At 38.7% G+C, this 20,504-nt stretch overlaps 1 protein-coding gene across 4 annotated transcripts in view; it reads right to left on the bottom strand.

Moving 5' to 3' along the window:
• Positions 1-20,504, bottom strand: part of ATP8A2 (ATPase phospholipid transporting 8A2) — a 752,313-nt gene that overhangs the window by 180,616 nt on the left and 551,193 nt on the right. For all 4 annotated transcript variants that reach the window (XM_053563905.1, XM_053563906.1, XM_053563907.1 and 1 more), the window contains 3 exons: positions 15,334-15,408; positions 5,470-5,592; positions 3,339-3,417 (listed from right to left, as the gene is read on the bottom strand). In XM_053563905.1, the coding sequence (XP_053419880.1) occupies positions 3,339-3,417; positions 5,470-5,592; positions 15,334-15,408 (277 nt within the window). The remainder of the gene's footprint in view (positions 1-3,338; positions 3,418-5,469; positions 5,593-15,333; positions 15,409-20,504) is intronic.

Genomic DNA, 20,504 nt, shown 5'->3' with positions numbered 1-20,504 from the left:
TTTCAATCAGACAAAAGCTTGATAACTAGGATCTATAGAGAACTCAAATTAATCCACATGAAAAAAGCCAACAATCCCTTATATCAATGGGCAAGAGACATGAATAGAACTTTCTCTAAAGACGACAGACTAATGGCTAACAAACACATGAAAAAATGTTCATCATCTCTATATATTAGAGAAATGCAAATCAAAACAACCCTGAGATATCATCTAACCCCAGTGAGAATGGCCCACATCACAAAATCTCAAAACTGCAGCTGCTGGCGTGGATGTGGAGAGAAGGGAACACTTTTACACTGCTGGTGGGACTGCAAACTAGTACAACCTTTCTGGAAGGAAGTATGGAGAAACCTCAAAGCACTCAAGCTAGACCTCCCATTTGATCCTGCAATCCCATTACTGGGCATCTACCCAGAAGGAAAGAAATCCTTTTATCATAAGGACACTTGTACTAGACTGTTTATTGCAGCTCAATTTACAATCACCAAAATGTGGAAACAGCCTAAATGCCCACCAACCCAGGAATGGATTAACAAGCTGTGGTATATGTATACCATGGAATACTATTCAGCCATTAAAAAAAATGGAGACTTTACATCCTTCGTATTAACCTGGATGGATGTGGAAGACATTATTCTTAGTAAAGCATCACAAGAATGGAGAAGCATGAATCCTATGTACTCAATTTTGATATGAGGACAATTAATGACAATTATGGTTATGGGGGGGAAACAGAAAGAGGGAAGGAGGGAGGTGGGTGGGGCCTTGGTGTGTGTCACACTTTATGGGGGCAAGACATGATTGCAAGAGGGACTTTACCTAACAATTGCAATCAGTGTAACCTGGCTTATTGTACCCTCAATGAATCCCCAACAATAAAAAAAAAAAAAAAAATGTTCTTCTCAAACGTGTTCCCTCCTCTTCCAAATACAATCCCATTGCTGGCTTTTACCCTCCCTAAGTTCTCCCCTAGAACATCCAGAGATCTGCAGAGTATCCCTACCAGTTTTCCTTCTACCATTCACCTGACAAAACACAATAGGTTCATCTTCCCAAATTGTGAAGATCATAAAGCTCTCTTTGACCAAGATGCTATACTGACCCTTGAATGCCTAAACAATTACATCCCAATTTCCTAACCTCACATTAATAGCCCTCTGCAAACCGGTTTAACTGCCTTCTCAAACTTTTCCCTATCTTCCACCCTTCAAGTGGTGATCTGCTCACAGTTTTCCCTCATAGTGTTTTGGACATAAATATTACATAAATTAGTAAGGTTAATGAGCAATCATGTAATAATTTTTACATTATACTAATTCTAAAATATTCAGAGGTAGTCAACTAATGAACAAGAACACCAATGGAAAAGACTTAATTAAAAAAATAAAATTAATAAAAAAAAAAGAACACCAATGGTTTTCTGTTGTTCAGTGCTAATACACTTCATATTTACAATTTATTTCACCTTAAACTGTTTCGCTCAGTATGTTATTATTTGCAACATAACTTAAAACAAAAACCTATACTGAAAGGTCAGTGAATATAATGAAATAATGACACTGTGGTCATAGTATATGTATGAAAAAAGCACTTCACTGGTTGGCTGGCAGTCAATTTGCCAAATGTCAGGGAAATAGATGAGGATCATAGAACCAAACTTAAAATTCACTTCATGTTAAATTTTAGGTAAGTTAACAACTGTTGGGACTTTACTTCCTTTTTAACATATAGCACATTTGGAGAATGAATGGAATTACATGATGGAAATTCCGGCAAACTACAATGATTCCATCATAAACCACAAGCCTCAAACTCAAAGCAAATGATCATAACTCCAGAACTAGAAAGCCACTGTCTCTGCTGCAGGGAGGCCACATTAATTCCTTTGAAAATGGGCAAGTAAATGACCATCTTGTAAAACATCTGAGAGTCCAAGGAAAAGCAATTTTGAGTTCAGAACACAGGAGGACATCTAGAGAAGAAGGGTAGGGGGTCTCACTTGAGCCCAGTCCATGCTATTTGCTCTCTCTTCCTAACTACAAAACCCTAGGCTCAGGTCCAGAAGGATCACCACCCAACTTGCTCTTACACTCATTAAACACACTGTTCCCCATCACCAGGTCTGTCTTGCTACAGTGATGGCTACAATCATAGCTTCTGAAACAAAATCGCATAAAGAAAGCCCTCTTATACTTGCAAACCCTTACTTACAAACCATTTTAAAACAAATTAATTCCACTATGAGTAAAAATGAATCACAAGAAAGATTTAAAGTTATTTGAAAATGATTTCACTAGAATGCTCTTTTATGGGACTGGGACTAGAAATGGAAAATTTAATTCTCTGATCTAAAGACTTAGGGACCTTTGAAGGAAAAGGAACTCTGATAAAATTGAAAGAGCAGGTCATAGGGCATAATAAATTGGCTGAGCACGCATTTTCTCTTGTCAGTATTTAATAGGTTAAAGAATATCAGTGAGGATGAATCGTTTCTGCTTGAAGCATAAAACACATTGACACAGAAACAAAGACTCTTGGAAACTTCATATTCTTTAGTTCTCTGAACAATAAAAGGCCTTGTCTAGTCAACATTTGGAGTAATATTTCCCAGGGGCATTGTTACTATTTGAGAGGGATGAAAGAGTAGCTTTCTCACGATACATTTTCATTTTCTGAGACTAAAGGTATGTCTCTTAAGGAGGCTGTGTTAGAATATATTAAGAAGCGTAAACTAACACAAAGTCAGCCATGGACGGTTTTCAGACATCCTCTGCTAGAGGACAGACAACTTTCTAAAGACTACAATTGCTCTGGAGAATCAGTCCTCAGAAAAACTATAACTTCAGAAGGTGTACATCAAGGAAAGGAAACTAAAAAAACAAACAAACAAAAAAAAAACCCTAGGAATAAGATTAAACTCTTATAAGATTTGAGTTATGCTGCATATGGGTAAAAGAGGCTTGGAAATGAATACCCAAGTAATTAACAGAGAATTTCAAAGTCATGGACAAGAGCTACTGACTTTTCCTTATAGCACAGTCCTTTTCTTCAAGATCCCTGACTCAAACAGCTATTAAAAATTGAGTTTGGAAGTCCTTATATTCACACCATCCAGTCAACTGGTAAGAAAATGAGTTCTCAGAGCCAGAACTGAAGAAACCTAGGAGCTGTAAACCTGGAACCCGCTCTTATCAGATTTTAGGTACGGCTTCCCTCTAAAACATGTTCTTGTAATTTCTCACTCTACAGAACTGGGAAAAAAAAATTGTGAATACACTGGCAACCAGAGGAGCTGTGATGTTACTTGTGGACAGTTAAAATCATAAAGCCATTACCGTGCTCCAATGCTTTCATGGGAAACCAGAAGAGGATGAGGGAGTGGACCAAGGCGTTGATGCAGTGACCCCAGAAAACCTACGGGAAAAACAAACCAAAGGAGTCAGGAGCTGCCCCCAAACTCTTGACCTCTGTGTAGCTCAACAAATGCCGCACTGTGCAGGGTCCTGGCAGCCTGCTGCCCAGCTCCAGGAGCAGCATATTATTCTTGAATTTGAAAAAAAAAAAAAAAAAAAAAAAAGCCAACTATTTCTTAATTTTATTCCATAGTATAAAGAGAAAAATATGAATACACATACATATAAACCAACACACAGTCTATTCATGACTGAAAAGGAGTGCTTAGTTTTCTTCACCATTGTTAGGAGAGACAACATTTTACAACCATCCAGGAAAAGGGTATTAGGTCAAAATTGTTCGTAATAGACTGAAACTCATATGTACTTTTGAAAGCATGAGAAAACGTTTTAGTTGTAAATTCTCCCATGGCATGCTCACGCTTCTGTTCGATCCCTTTAGATCTCTCTTATTCAACCTTTAATTTCTGGGTTTAGAAATTCTCTTTTAATGCTTGAAAGATGAACTGAAAGAACACCAAGTTCAGTTTAACCTAAACTTTAGTTTCATCAACACATTTTAATTGTCCTCTTAACCCCTGAGATGAAAGAACTATTAAAGCCAAATTAAATACACCTAAAAGTCTCCAACTTTGTTCTGGGAATTGTCACATAGTTTGAAAGTAAGTAGTGGGGGGACAATTAAACATAATGAAAAACATTATTATAAGATGGTAGGATTTCCCCCCTTTTGCGCCACTCTTTCTCTGATTTCTCTGTCAAAAAGAAAAAAAAGAAAGGAAAAGGAAAATTTCAAAGTGCCTGAAAATAAATTTTAGGCTCTTTTCAGAGAGATAAATAAATTTTAGGCTCTTTTCAGAGAGCTCCTTTTCAACTCTTTTGCCTTTGACTAGGGTCCATTCCCTACTCACGTCCACACTTAGATGGGCTATGAATCCAAACTCTACAGAAAACAGATTTAATTTACATAAATAATGCAAAGAAAATTACAGAAAACAAATTTAATTTACATAAATAATGCAGAGAAAATGGTTCTTATGGTCCCTTTAATAGAATCAAAGTGAACAACACTTGATACAGCCAGTCACCCAAGTCTCTCTGGAAGATAGTCTAACCAACAGGGTCCCTTTCATTTTGTCCAGTCTCAGACGTACCTATTCCACCTGCTCACAGCAGGGCAGCCATGAAGGATTTGTGTCAGTAAAAGCCTTTGGAGGCTGTGCTCTTGCTGAGGCCTGGAGAGGTCACTGTTATGAGCTCCCAAGGAGCCACCCACACAAACTGTAAAAACCACAACACAGAGGACTGTAACTGAACCGGGTGACAGACCTCTGTCTGAAGTTCTGAATCCTACCTGCTCAAAAACCTAAGACAGAAACACAGCCCTGTCCACATCTGATCCCCTCCTCTCCCTGCCAGGCACATGCCGACCTGTCGGGCAGGGGCACCTGAGTGCTCTGCCATTCTCAGCCATGACTGGCTTTTGCCATTCCAAACTGTGCAATCTTTTAACATCCAACCCAGCTTCTGCTTGCACATCTCAGGGTTACCTATACCTCTTCGGTCTCCTTTCTGATTCTCTGGTCTGAAAACAAAACAAAACAAAAACACACACACACAAAGGAAACCCCACGCAAAAAAAAACCCCATGACTCACTCAGTCCCTGTGTCCAGATCTAGCAAAATAAAAACCCAGAAAGGCAAGCTCCCGGCAGGCCTCAGCACAAGGCTGCAGGCTGATCCTGAAGGGCCTGGAGTGTGGGTACTATTGGCTGCACTGACCTCAGAGGCTTTGAGAATGGTGGAAAGGAGTCAGCAAACTGGAACTGAAAGATGCACCCCACGCATCATGGGAACATCACCCCAGAAGCCATCTCCAATTCACTGGACTTGCTGTGTGTGGTGGTGGGGGGGTGGGTAGGTGTGGTATCAGTGCTGCTCAAATGTTCCCCTCAAGCTTCAGCTGTCTCACAAGCAGATGACCAGAGTGAAACAGCAGAAGGCAGAACCAAGCCTTTCTGAGGTGACAATTCCATAAGCATACACTGTTTACCTTGGTGTTGAAGCCTTCGGCATTCTGGGTGATTTTGTAGAGCTGTGGAAACCTGAGCATGCTCTCCTGAGTGCAAGACCTCTCAAAGATTCCCAAAGTGAAGGGCGGCAAAGCCGTGAAAATCTGCCAGGAGAACAATAAACCATTAAGGGCAGCCCTCCTGATTCTCACAGCTTCAGTGCTTCTCTTTTCCCCAAAGATGACTTCATTTCCAGTCAAGTCCAAACCTGAGATTCCATGATCCATGGCTCCCTAGACACCCTCCAAACAGAGAAAATAAATGGAAGACCATTTTTATGTTGATCAGTGTAAAATGAATGCACGGAACTCTGGACACTGAAAACAACACCATAAAATATTTGATTCACTAAGAAATTTTGTTCAATTAACAACCACTTTCCTTTGTAAACTGGGCAGCAATGTAGGATGGTACCACTGTTAGTTCTGTGAAGTGTTGTGCTTTCTGCTTGCACTGGCTGAGGTCCAATTTTACAACTTCCCACTCTGGTTTTATACTCAAATTTCAGGAAGCATAACAGGACTTCATCCATTCATTCACCCATTAGATGCTCTTGTGAATGAATTACGGGCCAGACACTGTGGTAAGCACCAGGAAAACAGAGATTTACAAACCGAAGCAGAAAGAAGGAAAGGAAGCAGGTCCCAGAGGTGGGCTGGGTGACAGTGGGCTGACAGGTATAGAGACAAATTACAGGGTGTCCATGAAGCTTATGTGCAATTTACTATGTTAAACTATTTTAACATAAACATGGACCTCTAGGGAATTACTTAGAGGGGAGAAGATGAAGGAAGAGAAGGGAGAGCCATGAAAGGGTCCGTGTACCAAAGGCTATCTGACCTGCAGGGTACTGGACCCATTGAGGTGAGGGGCACCAAAGGAAGCTTCCCCATGAGAGACACACCCCCACCACACTCCCAGGCATCCGTGATATCCAGGAGCATGTTTGGAGTTGTTGAACAAAGTTGACAGGAGGCCATCACTTGGACTTAGCTCTGGCATTTGGCCCCAGAAGACCAGATGAAAACAGAACTGAGTCACTCCAGCTGCCAGTGGCTTCATTCAACTGAACTGTGAAATATACAAGTTTTCAAAAAAGACCCCAGGAAATTCAAAGCAACTGATCTGGAAGGACCCAGTTAACTTGAGCCAGCAGAAGAAGGGAGTTCTTTCTTATTCTAACCCTACAGTCATTTTGAAAGAACCAATCAGCTTTTATTCTGTTTCTGATTTCTTGTGCCTTTTTCTTTTTTTTTTTTTTTTTTTTTATTAAACCATAGCTGTGTACATTAGTATGATCGTGGGGCACCATACACTTGGTTCATAGATCGTTTGACACATTTTCATCACATTAGTTAACATAGCTTTTGTAGCATTTTCTTAGTTATTTTGCTAAGACCTTTACATTCCACATTTACTAGGATTCACATATACCCTTGTGCCTTTTTCTTATTTTTTAAAGAGGCAGCTTCCTGCTCTATCATCCAGTGGAGTGGAGTGGTATGACACAGCTTACACTGGGGTTCAAGTTATCCCTCTATTTCTGCAGCCCAGGTAGCTGGGACCATAGGGGTGTGCTACTGCATCCAGCAGATTTTTCCATTTTTTTTTTTTTTGTAGAGACAGAGTCTTGCTACGCGGCCGAAGCTAGTGTCAAACTCCTGGCCTCAAGCAGTCCTCATGCCATGGCCTCCCAAGATGCTGGGATTGTAAATGTGAGCCACATGCCCAGACTCTTCAGCCCTTTCCTTACTACTGAGCCAGCATCTTCTGCTCAGTTCACTAAAGCACTCATTCTACTAGCATGAGAGGTTGTCTGATTCCAGAATTGATAATACAAGCCAATTCGATTTTTAAATGTTTTTAATTTTGTCTTCTGTCAGAAGGATCTTCCAAGACACACAGGATGATAGACAGTGGCTAATTGAGGGTGTGGAGTATGACAAGGATGGGAGGAGGCCAAACACCCTCCTGTGACAATGACTTCCTGGGGACATGGCACCTTCTAAGACTTTGACTTTCACCTGTACGCTATAGGTATATGGAGCATGCTCACATGTCTGCATTAGAAAGATAAAGCTGGGTGCTAAGGAAGGGGTTGGAAGAAACATGTCATTTCATGTAATTTCAACCCAGGACATGATGTGGCCTGAAGGTCATTCTTTACTTGATTCTGAGCCTGGTTACTCACTGTCCAGTGTCAGCATCAATCGAAGCCATACCCAGAGACCCAGAAGCTCTCAGGTCTATGGGAACAGTATTCGTGTCTCCAGGAGAAGAGTTCACACCAAGATCTAGAGACTGAGTGGCCTTCCCCACGTCTGCTAGGATCACACAACGAGAGGTGTGGTGACAAAGGCTGGCAAAGTCTCATGCTTTTCCTTCATCCAAGAGCAGAATAGAAGGTGCCCTGAGATTTGAAAGTGCTACAAAAACTGCAAGAAGAAATTGATGTACAGTTGTCTGGTCCATACAGCCCCCACAAGTTGTCTGTTTTGTGACTAAAAGTAGCTCCTACCAAACATCTCAGAATCTTCACACACTTTTTCAGGGCGTACCTTCACCTCCACTGCTTTGCATTACTGCAAGTGTGATATCATGCATGTCTTTTTTCACCTAACTTTCTACTTCTTCCCACTTTAGATCCTGTCCTGTCCTTCATCTTTAGGTTATGATGAGGCACAGCAAGCTCTACGTCTTTTCCACTCCGCCGTCCATGGTGTAAGTGTGCATGCACATGGGCAGAGTTAGAAATCGTGGTTTGTTTTACAAAAAGTGGACATTATATACATTTTGCTTCATTATGCTTTTCTTGCTAAACAATACATCACAAAAAGCCCTCTAAGTCTCTTGGGTTTGACACTAATTCTGTCTTTTTAATACTTGCATAATAATTCATAGTACAGATGTACCATTATTTTTTTAGCCATTCATCCTCTGAGAGGCATTCATTTTATTTCCAGTTCTTTGCTACCACAAACATGTAACAAACATCTATAAATCATCATAACATATATAATTTATCTTGTATCACTATGGGAAGGAGGCCCAGCAGTAGGGTTGTTGTGTTTTTAATCTTACTAGATGTTGCTTGGTTGCTTCCATAAAAGTCTCCAGTTGTTTTCTTCCCCCCCTTGCAAAAGACAACAGCAAACTTATCCTGATTCCCTATTACCAATGGTCGTTATAATGGTCTTTTAATATTCTCCAGTCTGAAAAACTTAAGACATTCATTCTTACTTTAAAAAATTACATTTTCCCAACTACCAGAGTGTTTCAGTAAGTTTTCATATATTTAAAATAGGTGTGTGTATACACATTTGGATTTGCAGTTCTATGAAATGTCTAGTCAGGTGCGTAGGTCCATTTTCTGTCTATGGTTTATCCCCTTACAACATTTGGCTATTGAGTTTCAAAATGGTTTCTTTTACCATATAAAAGCTTTTAATGTTTATTTTAATTAATTTATTTTTTGAGATGGAGGTCTTACTGTATTGCTCAGGCTGGTCTCGAACTCCTAGGCCCAAGCAATTCTCCCACCTCAACTCTCCTGAGTAGCTGGGACTACAAGCACTAACCATATCATCTGGCTAATTTTTTTTTTTTTTTAAGACAGAGTCTCACTATGCTGCCCTGGTGCCCGCCATAACACCCAGCTACTTTTTTATTGCAGTCGCCATTGTTGTTTAGCTGGCCTGGGCCAGGTTCGAACCTACCAGCCTCGGTTTATGTGGCCAATGCTGCAACCACTATGTTACAAGTGCCAATAGCATCTGGCTAATTTCTTAAAAATGGTGTGAGAGATGGAGTCTTGCTACATTGTGCAGGCTGGTCTTAAACTTCTGGGCCAAAGCACTCAATCTTCCCACCCTCAGCCTCCCAAGTAGCTGGTACTATAGGTACAAGTTGGCATAAGGACCTGGCTAAAAGCTTTCAGTGTTTAAAGGGTCAAGAATAGCTTCTGAGTGTCCAATGGTGGTTATAGAAGTTTCCCTTTCTTGAAACTCAACATGGTTTCAGACGTGTCTTGTAGGATTATTAAAGTCTTATTTTCACATTCAAGTTTTTACGATATCTGGAATTCATTTTTCTGAATAGGAATCCAATTTTTTTCCAAATAAAGAGCTTGCTGTGAGAACACAATTAATCCAAACTTTTCTCACTAAACTGAAAGATCACCTTTAACCTTTATCAACTTTTCATATATTATAGATATAGAATCTAAAACTGAGATCTAGTTATAGAATCTCTATATTTAGTTCTTTGCCAATGACATTGGTTGGCTATGGTGGCTTTATGGTATAGTCTTTATGGTATTTAGTAAGGACATGTCTACCCCATGGTCTTTTCAGACTGTGCTATGCATACTTATTCTCAAGTGCTCAGTAATTCTATTTATAATTCAATAAAATTTTACAATTTTGCCCCCTCTTTCCCCTATTGGGATTGATTCTATTTGGCATCACATTAATTTATATGTTAATTTTAGAGGGTTTTTTTTAAATGATATTGTTTTCTCATACAAGGAAATAGTATGCTTCACAATTGTTCAAATCTTAATTTGTATACTTCAATAAGATTTTATTTTTTTCACGCAGGCACAATAAAAATTATTCTTATCATGTATAATTTTAATTGCTATTTTGAAAGGAATTACTACATAATACCCACTTTGTATTTTATTTCTAGATGTCCATTGCTACAGTAAAAAAGAAAAGCTATTGATTCCTAAGATAGACAAAAGTGATGATTCTTTTTTCTCTTTCTTCCTTTTTTTTTAGATAGGGTTTTGCTCAGGCTGGAGTACAGTGGTGTCATTATAAAAGCTCACAGCAACCTCCAACTCCTAGTCTCAAGTGATCCTCCTGCCTCAGCTTCCCAAAGTACTGGGATTATATGGCTGAGCTACCTCACCTGGCCCTGATTTTTATATATTTATCACTGATTTGGTCACCTTATCAAAATATCTTATAATTGTAGTATTTTTCTACTGCTTTTATAGAAACATAATTTATAGATACATAATTATCCATGAGCATATTTACATGGCCCTATCATCTGTGAGCATATTTGTATAAGCACAGAATTTGTTTGTTGTTTTCCTAATATTTGTAATAGTTATTAGATCTTCTTGGCTGCTGCACAAAGTTCCAAAACAGTGCTGAATTATATAGTGATGCAAGGCATCTTAACTAATTCTTATTTAAAATGATACAGTTATAGAATTTTACCATTTATGGCAATATGCAACTGGTTTTTACAAATAGTATGGATTGTGGATATCTGGCTTCTCTCTATTCCTGTTTTAGAGTTCTTATTTAGGGAATGGAAGATGAATTCCTTCAAAACTTTTGTAGCATCTGCTGATTGGATCATTTATTTCTTCTTTATTTTGTTGATACAGTGATATTTAGAAAGGTTAACCAAGTGAGCAAAGTTTGGATCATCAGTAATAGGACACAGACATATGCTTTGTAATAAGACATGTGGAAAATGGTTGTCTGTAAGAAGACTACTTTAATGACAATTAAAATGTAGTATGAGATCCTGGATGGCAAAAGGACATTAGTGGGTCAATTGAATAAGACCTTGAGTAAGCTCTATAGTCTAGCTAATAACATTTTTATTGGTTAACTTCCTGGTTTTGATAATTATATATGTTTATATAAGAAGTTAACATTTGGAAAAGCTGGGTAAAGGTTATACAGGCATACTTTGTATTATATTTGAAACATTTTGTCAGTGGAAATTATTTCAAAATTAAAATAAAAAATAACACCTGAAAAAAAAATTCAAACCTCCTTCTTATATGTCTGGAATAAATCATATTTGATCAAATACTTCATTATTTTAATAGACAATTGCCCTCCATTTGCTGATATTTTATTTATAATTTTTGTATTTATGTTTTTAAATGACTTTGGCCCATAGTTTCCTTCTTCAAATTATGCTAGCCTGACAACAGGTTTAGTTTTCTGTAACAGGCTTAACAAAGTTCTTTATTAACAGGCTTAATAAAGTTCTCTCTTCACTAAGAAATATATGAAATTTAGCTACAACTCACTTGATCCTGGTAGCCATTTGTCCCTGGTGGCCTTTTAATCTCATTCCACCCACAAAATAAAAAGACAGAAATTTGACTATGCATATAGTGAGAACATAACGAGAGAGCATGGGGAGATGTAAGAGTTTCAAGACTATTTTAATGTTACTTAACTGCTATGAGAATTAAATGGAGTAACAGTGATTTGCTCCTTTAGCTGCCTTGGGGAATCAAGCATATAGAAAAAAATGCAGAAAAAATTACTTTATTATAAGGACATTTGCACTCAAATGTCTATAGCAGCTCAATTCACAACTGCAAAGAGCTGGAAACAACCAAAGTGCCCATCAACCCATGAATGGGTTAATAACCTGTGGTCTATGTACACTGTGAAATACTATATAGCCTTTAAATACTATATTTAAAGGATGGAGACTTTGTATATTTTGTATTTACCTAGATGGATTTGGAGAACATTCTTCTCAGTAAAGTGTCTCAAAAATGGAAAAGCAAGCATCCCATGTACTTAGTAAATACTAAGTTGAAACTAATGGATTAATAACTATAGGCCCACACAACAGAAAAACACAATTAAATTCAAGAAGGGCAGGCTGGTAAGTTCCCACCTAATAGATACAACGTAGGAGTATGTGGGACAACTCGGACTTTATACCTTACAAAAGCAAACATTGTAACATCATCATATGTACCCTTATATTAATCTTAAATTAAAAAAAAAAAAAGAAAAAAATGCAGAAGAAGACTTCAAGACTTCTTGAAGAAAACGGCAAGGGAGAATCCAGCCCAACAGTGGGAATCACTAGTAAATACCTTACACACTACAATCTGTCCTTGCAGGGCCGTGCCTGTGGCTCAGTGAGTAGGGCGCCAGCCCCATATTCCGAGGGTGCAGGTTCGAACCTGGCCCCGGCCAAACTGCAACAAAAAATAGCCGGGCATTGTGGCAGGTGCCTGTAGTCCCAGCGACTCAGGAGGCTGAGGCAAGAGAATCGCCTAAGCCCAAGAGCTGGAGGTTGCTGTGAGCTGTGATGCCACAGCACTCTACCAAGGGTGATAAAGTGAGACTCTGTCTCTAAAAAACAGTCCTTGCAGGGGGGGGTCTCTGGAGTGATACTGGCCTGGGAAAAATTATTGAATAGGACATTACTGGAACAGTAACAGCAGAATTGGAATATGGACTAATACAGATTAGATAATGGGATCCACATTGGCTCGGCGCTCATAGCTTAGGGAGCCAGACACAGGGCTGTGGGTTCGAACCCGGCCCGGGCCAGCTAAACAATAATGACAACTACAAACAAACAAACAAAAAAAACCCAGCTGGGTGTTGTGGCAGGTGCCTGTAGTCCCATCTACTTGGGAGGCTGAGGCAAGAGAATCGCTTAAGCCCAAGACTTTGAGGTTGCTGTGAGCTGTGACACCATCGTACTCTACTGAGGGCGACACAGTGACACTCTGTCTCATACAAAAACAAAATAGAATCCATGTGAAAGCTTTCTGACTCGATTGTTATACCGGTTACCTAAAAGAAACATCTTGCAATTATGCACTAAAGTATTAACCAAAGGGGCAATGTATGCGCTGCTGTTTCAGTGTGCGCGTGCACCTGTGTGGGCACAAGTGTGAACAGAGAGGATGCAAATGGGGAAAAAATGCCCATAATCGATAAATCTGGGTGAAGGGTACAAAGAAGTTCTTTGTATTCTTTTTTCAACTTTTCTCTAAGCTTCAATGTATTTCATGTAAAAGTCATCAAAACAGCTTCCATGAAGACAAATCTCATGCCCTAAATATCATCTGTGCCTCACCCCCCAGCACAAGTGATTCTGGATGCCAGGGACCCTAGTGAGCCCACTTTGCAGTTCCCTGACCTCCCCACTGGTCCGTCCCACCTGCCAGCGCCCCTTGACAGCCGGCTTCAATGCCTGCACTATGCTAAACTTGGCCCATTTCACTTCTGAAATGTACTTCTCTGCCACAAGGTCAAAAACCTCACGTATTCCCAGCCCAAGCAGTCAAAGGTCCCCATGGGTCTTAATGTTTAATGTGTAACAATAAGCAGACAATTTTGTTTAAAATTCAGTATCTCTGAGACACTCTTTGTTAGGCTAAGATAGGATCCAGGAATCTGCATTTTTTTCAATCAATCCTTATTCTTGGGTCTGTGGTCTGGGGCCTTATTTTGATCAACACTGCCCTCCAGTTTGTCAGCATTTTGTGTATAGTAAGCATTCAAAAAATTTTGTTGGATTAATTTGAGTTGCCCAAGGCTGCATGAGCATGGAAATGGGGCTAAAATCCACTGATCCTGAGTGCCGGTGACATGCGTTCCGTCCTGTCTTTGGCTCTGCAGCACAGCCTCCTACACATCGGTGTCCTGTTTATAAAATAGGTACACGGCATGCATTTGTGTGAAGTGTCAACTCCAGGACACTTAAACACTGAATAATTACAGAGCCATCCCCACATTATACCCAAGTGGCTGGATAACTCTAACCTACTGGAAATAGTTTCAAGTCCTACAGAGTTAGCAGCCTCTGGTCTCCTTACTACACAAAGGGGAGCCCCCTGAGTCCCTATCCATAGCATAGGCAGTAAAGTAGCTTTTCTAGCACAGGAAAAAAAGGGTTCAGTGTCTGTGTGTACTTTCATCTTTTTGGCCATCAGTATCTGCAAGGAATGTGCTGGTGCACTCTTCCCCAAGTAAGAGTTACCAACTCACCAGCACAATTTAAACTCCATATCCAACTCCAGGTTCGAAAGTGTCTGAGTCCACCCATCTCACACTTTTAACCTTGTAAACCACACAGGGCCAGGGCAAGCTGCTATATTCAGCATTTTATACCCAGTGTCCAGCAGAAAGGAGCATGAAATGCACACTTGACTTAAACATCCAGCCACCAAAGGATGCATACACTGTAAATATTTATAGCTCCTCAAGTCACGTTACTGCATGTCTGGTGACTTCCACCTATACCATCTATGACGGCTGCTTCACAATGTAAACTGCCATGGAGCAGAGGCTGCCAGAGTTAAGGTTCAGTGCAAGTGAGAGGATGTGACTCAAGAAACCAGCCATTCTGGGGTCTTTAGAGCACTCAGAGGCAAGCCCCTTAGCTCTTCCTGCCAATGAAACAAAAAAGAAGAATGCTAAGCAGCTACTGAGTCATTTTAGCTTATAGTGTTTATTTATTTCTAGCTTTAGAATTCATTACAGCCAAGTAATTAAAAAAAAGAACAGGTAAATCATGAAAAGCACCAGATGAGCTGGTTATCATCCTCCACAGTAGGTGGATGTCGGAATTCATTATTTCAGCTCTGACTGTGGAAGAAACATTCTTTCAGAAGAACAGATACTCTTTCAAGAAGGGCAAAAAGCACACGAGATTGCATACTCTCTATTCATACCTCTGTTTAAGAATTCAGAACCAAAATAACGAAGTGGAATGAGTTCAGATGTTCCGAAATTTTTACTTGAGCTAAAAACATGAAATTGTTGCATATGCATTTAGTAAGGGTGTATGGTAACAAGGGTCTATTATCAAGATATATGGGTTAATAATTTCATGGGGTTATTCAAGAATGATCTGCTATGATTGAAACCATGTGTGGAGAGTTTGGCTTCTGCAGGATGTGTCACAGCAACAAAGGGCCTAAAGATGTATTTGTACTGCCTGCTAAGTATACAGATGATTGACTTAGATACACTTCCCAGACATAAACAGTGAAGGAATGTCGCTGAAGTTCTGCATGCTATCAGATAGAGATGAAGAATGCTTACCACATTGTACAAGCCGATGCACCAGCGTTCAAATAAAATCTGCCCAGAAAATCCATTAACAAAGGCGAACCAGAGCTGAAAGAGAAGAAAGTTCATGAAGTTTTATATCAATATTGACCTAAATGTTTCCATTCACTGAACAAGTAGCAGGGAATGTGGACCACCAGCTGGACACAGCTGTTAAGGAATAATGAGCCCCAGGGCTGTAGCAGTTGCTCTTTCATGAAATATATGGCCAATATCACCAGTATCAATATTTTAAGGAAAATTTACACTTAAGGCATGCATCTATTTTAGAAGGTAATATATTATACATGTTTACAGAAAAACAACTTATATTTAATTTCTAACTAAAAGGTTTTATGTCAACATTTTCTCATTGACCAGAAGACTCTCAGCGTCATGTTCTTTTTTCCTATAAAGAAAATGATAAATATGATTGGTCTTTGTAGGACTTTTAAATAAATAAACATCGTAAATAAAAGACAACAAAAACTCCTCTGTTGGTCACGTATGTTCTTAGTACATAAAATATTGACCGTCCTTAATTGCACCTCCGTTTACCACCTCAACAAAGGTCAAAACACATGGTCAAAGCACCTGAGTAACACAGGCTGTATAAATAAATAAAATATAACTTATTCATGTGTAAAGAAATAAAATATAATTTATTTATGTATAAATAAATAAAGTGTAAATAAATACTTTTTCACATAGTCTATAATTCTAAATGATCAGGCAAGACTGACATAAAAACAACCACACGGCAAAGTGCCAGTACATGACTGCTGCATGACAAGGGAATAAAACACTGTCAGACGAGTTCAGACGGCCTGGGGGTGACTGGAAGACAACACAGGTGTCAGCAGTGTTGGAGAGGAAGACAGGGCAGGGCATCAGAGGGCAGAGATCTGACTTAGAAAGGAGCAGGCAGAAAATACGGAACACAAATGTTGCTGCTTAAAATTCAGTGAAATTTACGCACAATGACCAGACTCCAATGATTTGGGCAGACTTTATAACTATCTTGTACAAATCACAGAACCTACTTCAGTGGAATAAAATCATGAGAGACTAACCCCGCCTGTTCATAGGACCGTACTGGCAACACAGCACAGCTACGCCAAGATGACCTGAGTTGAGATGGACTCTGGTACTGAAAATAGTTATTACTGAGTCAGATTTTTCAAAATCAGTTTCTTGACTCTACCAGATGCTGTTTCTTGAGACAGGAATTGTTGCCTGTGCTGTCCTGTGCATGATACTGGGTACAAACAGGGACTGGCCAAGTCTCAGTGGGATCAAATCATATGTCTCCATTTAATTGCAAAACAAAGTTCTCCTTGACTGTGAAAAAAAAAACAAAAAAAACTACTGGTTTGTAGTGTTACAAACCACTGAACTATACACTTTAAATGAATGAAATATATAGATATGCAAATCACATCTCAATAAAGCTGTTTCAAAAACAAACAAAAACAATTTTTTCCTTGAATACAGATTTCATCATCTCATTCTCCAGTCAAAAAAACCTATTAGGGCTTCCTCCTAAATCCAAGATAAGCTTGTTGACTTTCAAAAATCCTTCCACATGCCTATTCACTCTGTAAATTTTTTAATTTTGAAACCTTTTAATTTTATTATAAATTGGAACTTTATAATTATATATATTTATGGGATACAAAGTGATGTTAAGATTTACAAATACGGTGTAGAATAATCAGATCACACTAACCAATATATCTATCCCCTCAAATACTTATTTTTCTCAGACAAGAATCTCTGAAATTTGATGTCGGAAATTTTGTTTTTATTCTTTTTCCCTTTTTAGGGACATTTCTAATACCATAACTCTTAACGATCTTAAAATGTACAAGACACTATTATATTCAGCAAGCTGTGCTCAGAAAACAAAATATAACCAAAGAAACATCCCTCTGTCTAGCATTGTGCCTCCTTTGACCACCATCACCCCCTCCTCTCTGTGCCCACTGTTCTACATAGGAGCTGGCAACTTCTCTCTTATTCACTCCATTTCAACTCTCCTCCAAGAGGTCTGGCTATTCTGGATGAAGAAATACTGGTGGAGAACTAATAACCAGAGATTCATGCTGTGTTTTGTGTTTGGAAAATTCTTATAACACCTATTCAAATATCAGACATTCCTAAAACCACAATTTCAATCTCGCTCTCTCCCTATCACTGGAGGTCTCGGCAATCAATATTTCCACCACTTTGGATGTACATCTGATTCAAAGGAATGTGTAAATTATTTCAAGAGTTTTACCTTAATTTTCCCAAGATTGTATTACAATTCTGAGTTCTTCTAATCAAACAATTGAGCAAACACTGATCAATATTTAATGAGCACTCAAATAACTGACATCCAGTTAGTCTACTGTCTTGTTGAAGGTGGTAGCAATATTTCTACTGTTCTGCCCTCCTCGCCCAAAATAGCAAAAATAATTAAAAATAGAAAAGAAATAGCCATTTCCAAAGAAACTACAAGTATCCTTAACACAACTACCAATGACACAGGAGAGACACTGGCAGAGAGATCAGATCAGAGAGAATGCCAACAGCACACAAAACCTACACATTAAAATAAGAGTAAAAAAAGTTCCACAAAATAGGTGAAACATCTCAAGAAATGGCCGAACTATCTCTTATTTAGAGCTAAAATATAGAGGTAGGGGCACACAGTGGCAGAGGTTCCTGAGTGGATTCAGCACAGCAGGTACACTGAGGCTGAAGGGTAATTAATGCATAGACGTCTTTCTTTTCCCTTTTTTCCACAAGAACCAAGGAGGGAAAACAGCTGGGTACAGTGGGAAGCATCAATAGCAATGAACTAGGCAGGCACTGGTCAAGATGAACTGAAAAGAAAAAAAATGCAAAATCATCCAGCAGACAACCTATAACATACGGAAATTCCCCTGAGGCGCATCAGCCTCCTCTTCCAAGGAGAAGTATGGAAGCAAGAGAAGTGCTCACTATTGCAAAGTGATAAGAGAGCAGGGAAGAGATAAGAAAATTGGATAAGAAATTATTCTGAGGCCACTTTTAAGCTTTCCTCCTCAGAAATATGTAAAAATACACAGAATAAAATAAAAGAACACGACGAATGTATATGAGATATTCACAGAATAATGAAGGTGCAGGGCAGAAGAAAATTTTGAACATTGTTGGTGAGCCTAAAAGAGCTAACAATATTAACCTGGGAGAAGAATTTATGAAGAAGATCCCTAGTCATCAGAGAAATGCAAATCAAAATCACCTTGAGATATCATCTAACCCCAGTGAGAACAGCCCACATCACAAGATCCCAAAGCTGCAAATGCTGGCATGGATGTGGAGAGAAGGGAACACTTTCACACTACTGGTGGGGTTGCAAACTAATACAGTCTCTTTGGAAGGAAGTATGGAGAATCCTCAAAGAGCTAAAAATAGATCTTCCATTTGATACTGCAATCCCATTAGTAGGTATCTACCCAGAAGAAAAAGAATCATTTTGCCCTAAGGACATTTGCACTAGAATGTGTACAGCAGCTCAATTCATGATCACAAAAATGTACAAACAATCTAAGTCTCCATCAACCCAGGAATGGATAAATAAACTGGAATACTATTCAGCCACAAAGAAAGATGGAGACTTCACATCTATTGAATTTACTTGGAAGGATTTGGAGAACATTCTCCTAAGAAGGGAAAAGCAAGCATCCAATGTATTTAATATTAATATGAAACTCGTGAACAACTACATGCCCACACCAGAGAAAAACACATTTAAAGTCAAGAATGGCAGATAAGGAGGAGAAAGTGTGATAAGCTCTCACCTAGTGGGTACAACGTAGAGTATATGACACACCTCCTGGGTGAGGGGCTCAACCGAAACTTGGACTTTACCGAACAAATGCAAACAATGTAATCTAATTGGTGTAGCTAATGAAAATGTGTTTCCTTGAAATAAAGGTTAAAATAAGATGTGTGAGATATCAAAGAAGGAGACAAACAGGGAGAGTGTTACCAATTAAGGCCACGTAAAGGGAAATAAAAACCAGAATGGACAATGCTGAAAGCACATGTAGAAATAGGTAGGAAAGACTTGAGCAAACAAAGCCCAGCAAAGACAAACGGTTACTGATGATCCAGAGAAAATCATAGAGTTAGAGGCCTTTAAAGATAATAACATAAAGTTACAAAAAAAGAAATGCTTGTACTTAAAAAAAAAAAAATAGAACATGAAGGCTATGTTGAACAGTTCGAAGAGAATATTTCAGATTGTATATGAAATCAGCACATTGTACCCCTTGATTGCACTAATGTACACAGCTATGATTTAACAATAATAAAAAAAAAATAGAACAAGTAGCATGGGGGAAAATGTTCAAAGAAATAGCAGAAAAAAAAGTTCTGAAGTATTCTGAAATTCTGCTAGGGTATCTTTTGTTCTAGGAAACAAAACAAACAATGGATACAGAAAAACTAACACCCACATATATCTCGCTATAGAAATTTAAAGAGCTTCACAATTTTACAAGATCAAGTCTTCAGTATGCTTAGGCAAAAAAAAAAAGCAATTAACTTACGGGGGGAAAAATCAATCTGGTATCTTATTTCTCTCTAGTATAACACCATACCAGAAGAAAGCAGTGAATGTTTGTTTGCAGGTCCTCAGGGAAATAATGTATGACAGGAGTTTTATCAAAAGATAGAAACCAAGGAAACATTGAAAGATGAACAATTAACAGAAAATGTGATGACAGAAGTAATGCTAAATATGTGTGTTATATTAATAATAAAACCTTCTAAAAGCTTAGGAGGATAAAAAATTAAATCTAAAATATACGCTACATATAAGAGAAACATGTCAAACAAACATGAAATAGAGAGGCTATTCAAATAAGATCAAATTTATAACCCTACTTATAAAACCCTATATGATGGAGCCCCCCACCTGTCTTTTTGATAACACTGCCTCTCCTCCACTAGGATATAAAAGCCCTTATCGTTGAGCCCTTCACTCAGGGGGTGTGCTGTGCCTAATAAATGCAAACAGTGTAATCTAATCACATTAATCTCGAATAAATTTTGTTTCTAATAAAGAAAAAATAGACCCTACGGTTCCTTTTAAGCAGCAAGTATGAATAGACCCAGGGGGTCCTTTTAAG

This window comes from Nycticebus coucang, chromosome 15 (assembly GCF_027406575.1).
Source record: "Nycticebus coucang isolate mNycCou1 chromosome 15, mNycCou1.pri, whole genome shotgun sequence".
NCBI classification, from domain to species: domain Eukaryota; kingdom Metazoa; phylum Chordata; class Mammalia; order Primates; family Lorisidae; genus Nycticebus; species Nycticebus coucang.
Note: the sequence above shows the minus strand (reverse complement) of the source record. Positions and strands in the feature narration are given on the sequence as shown.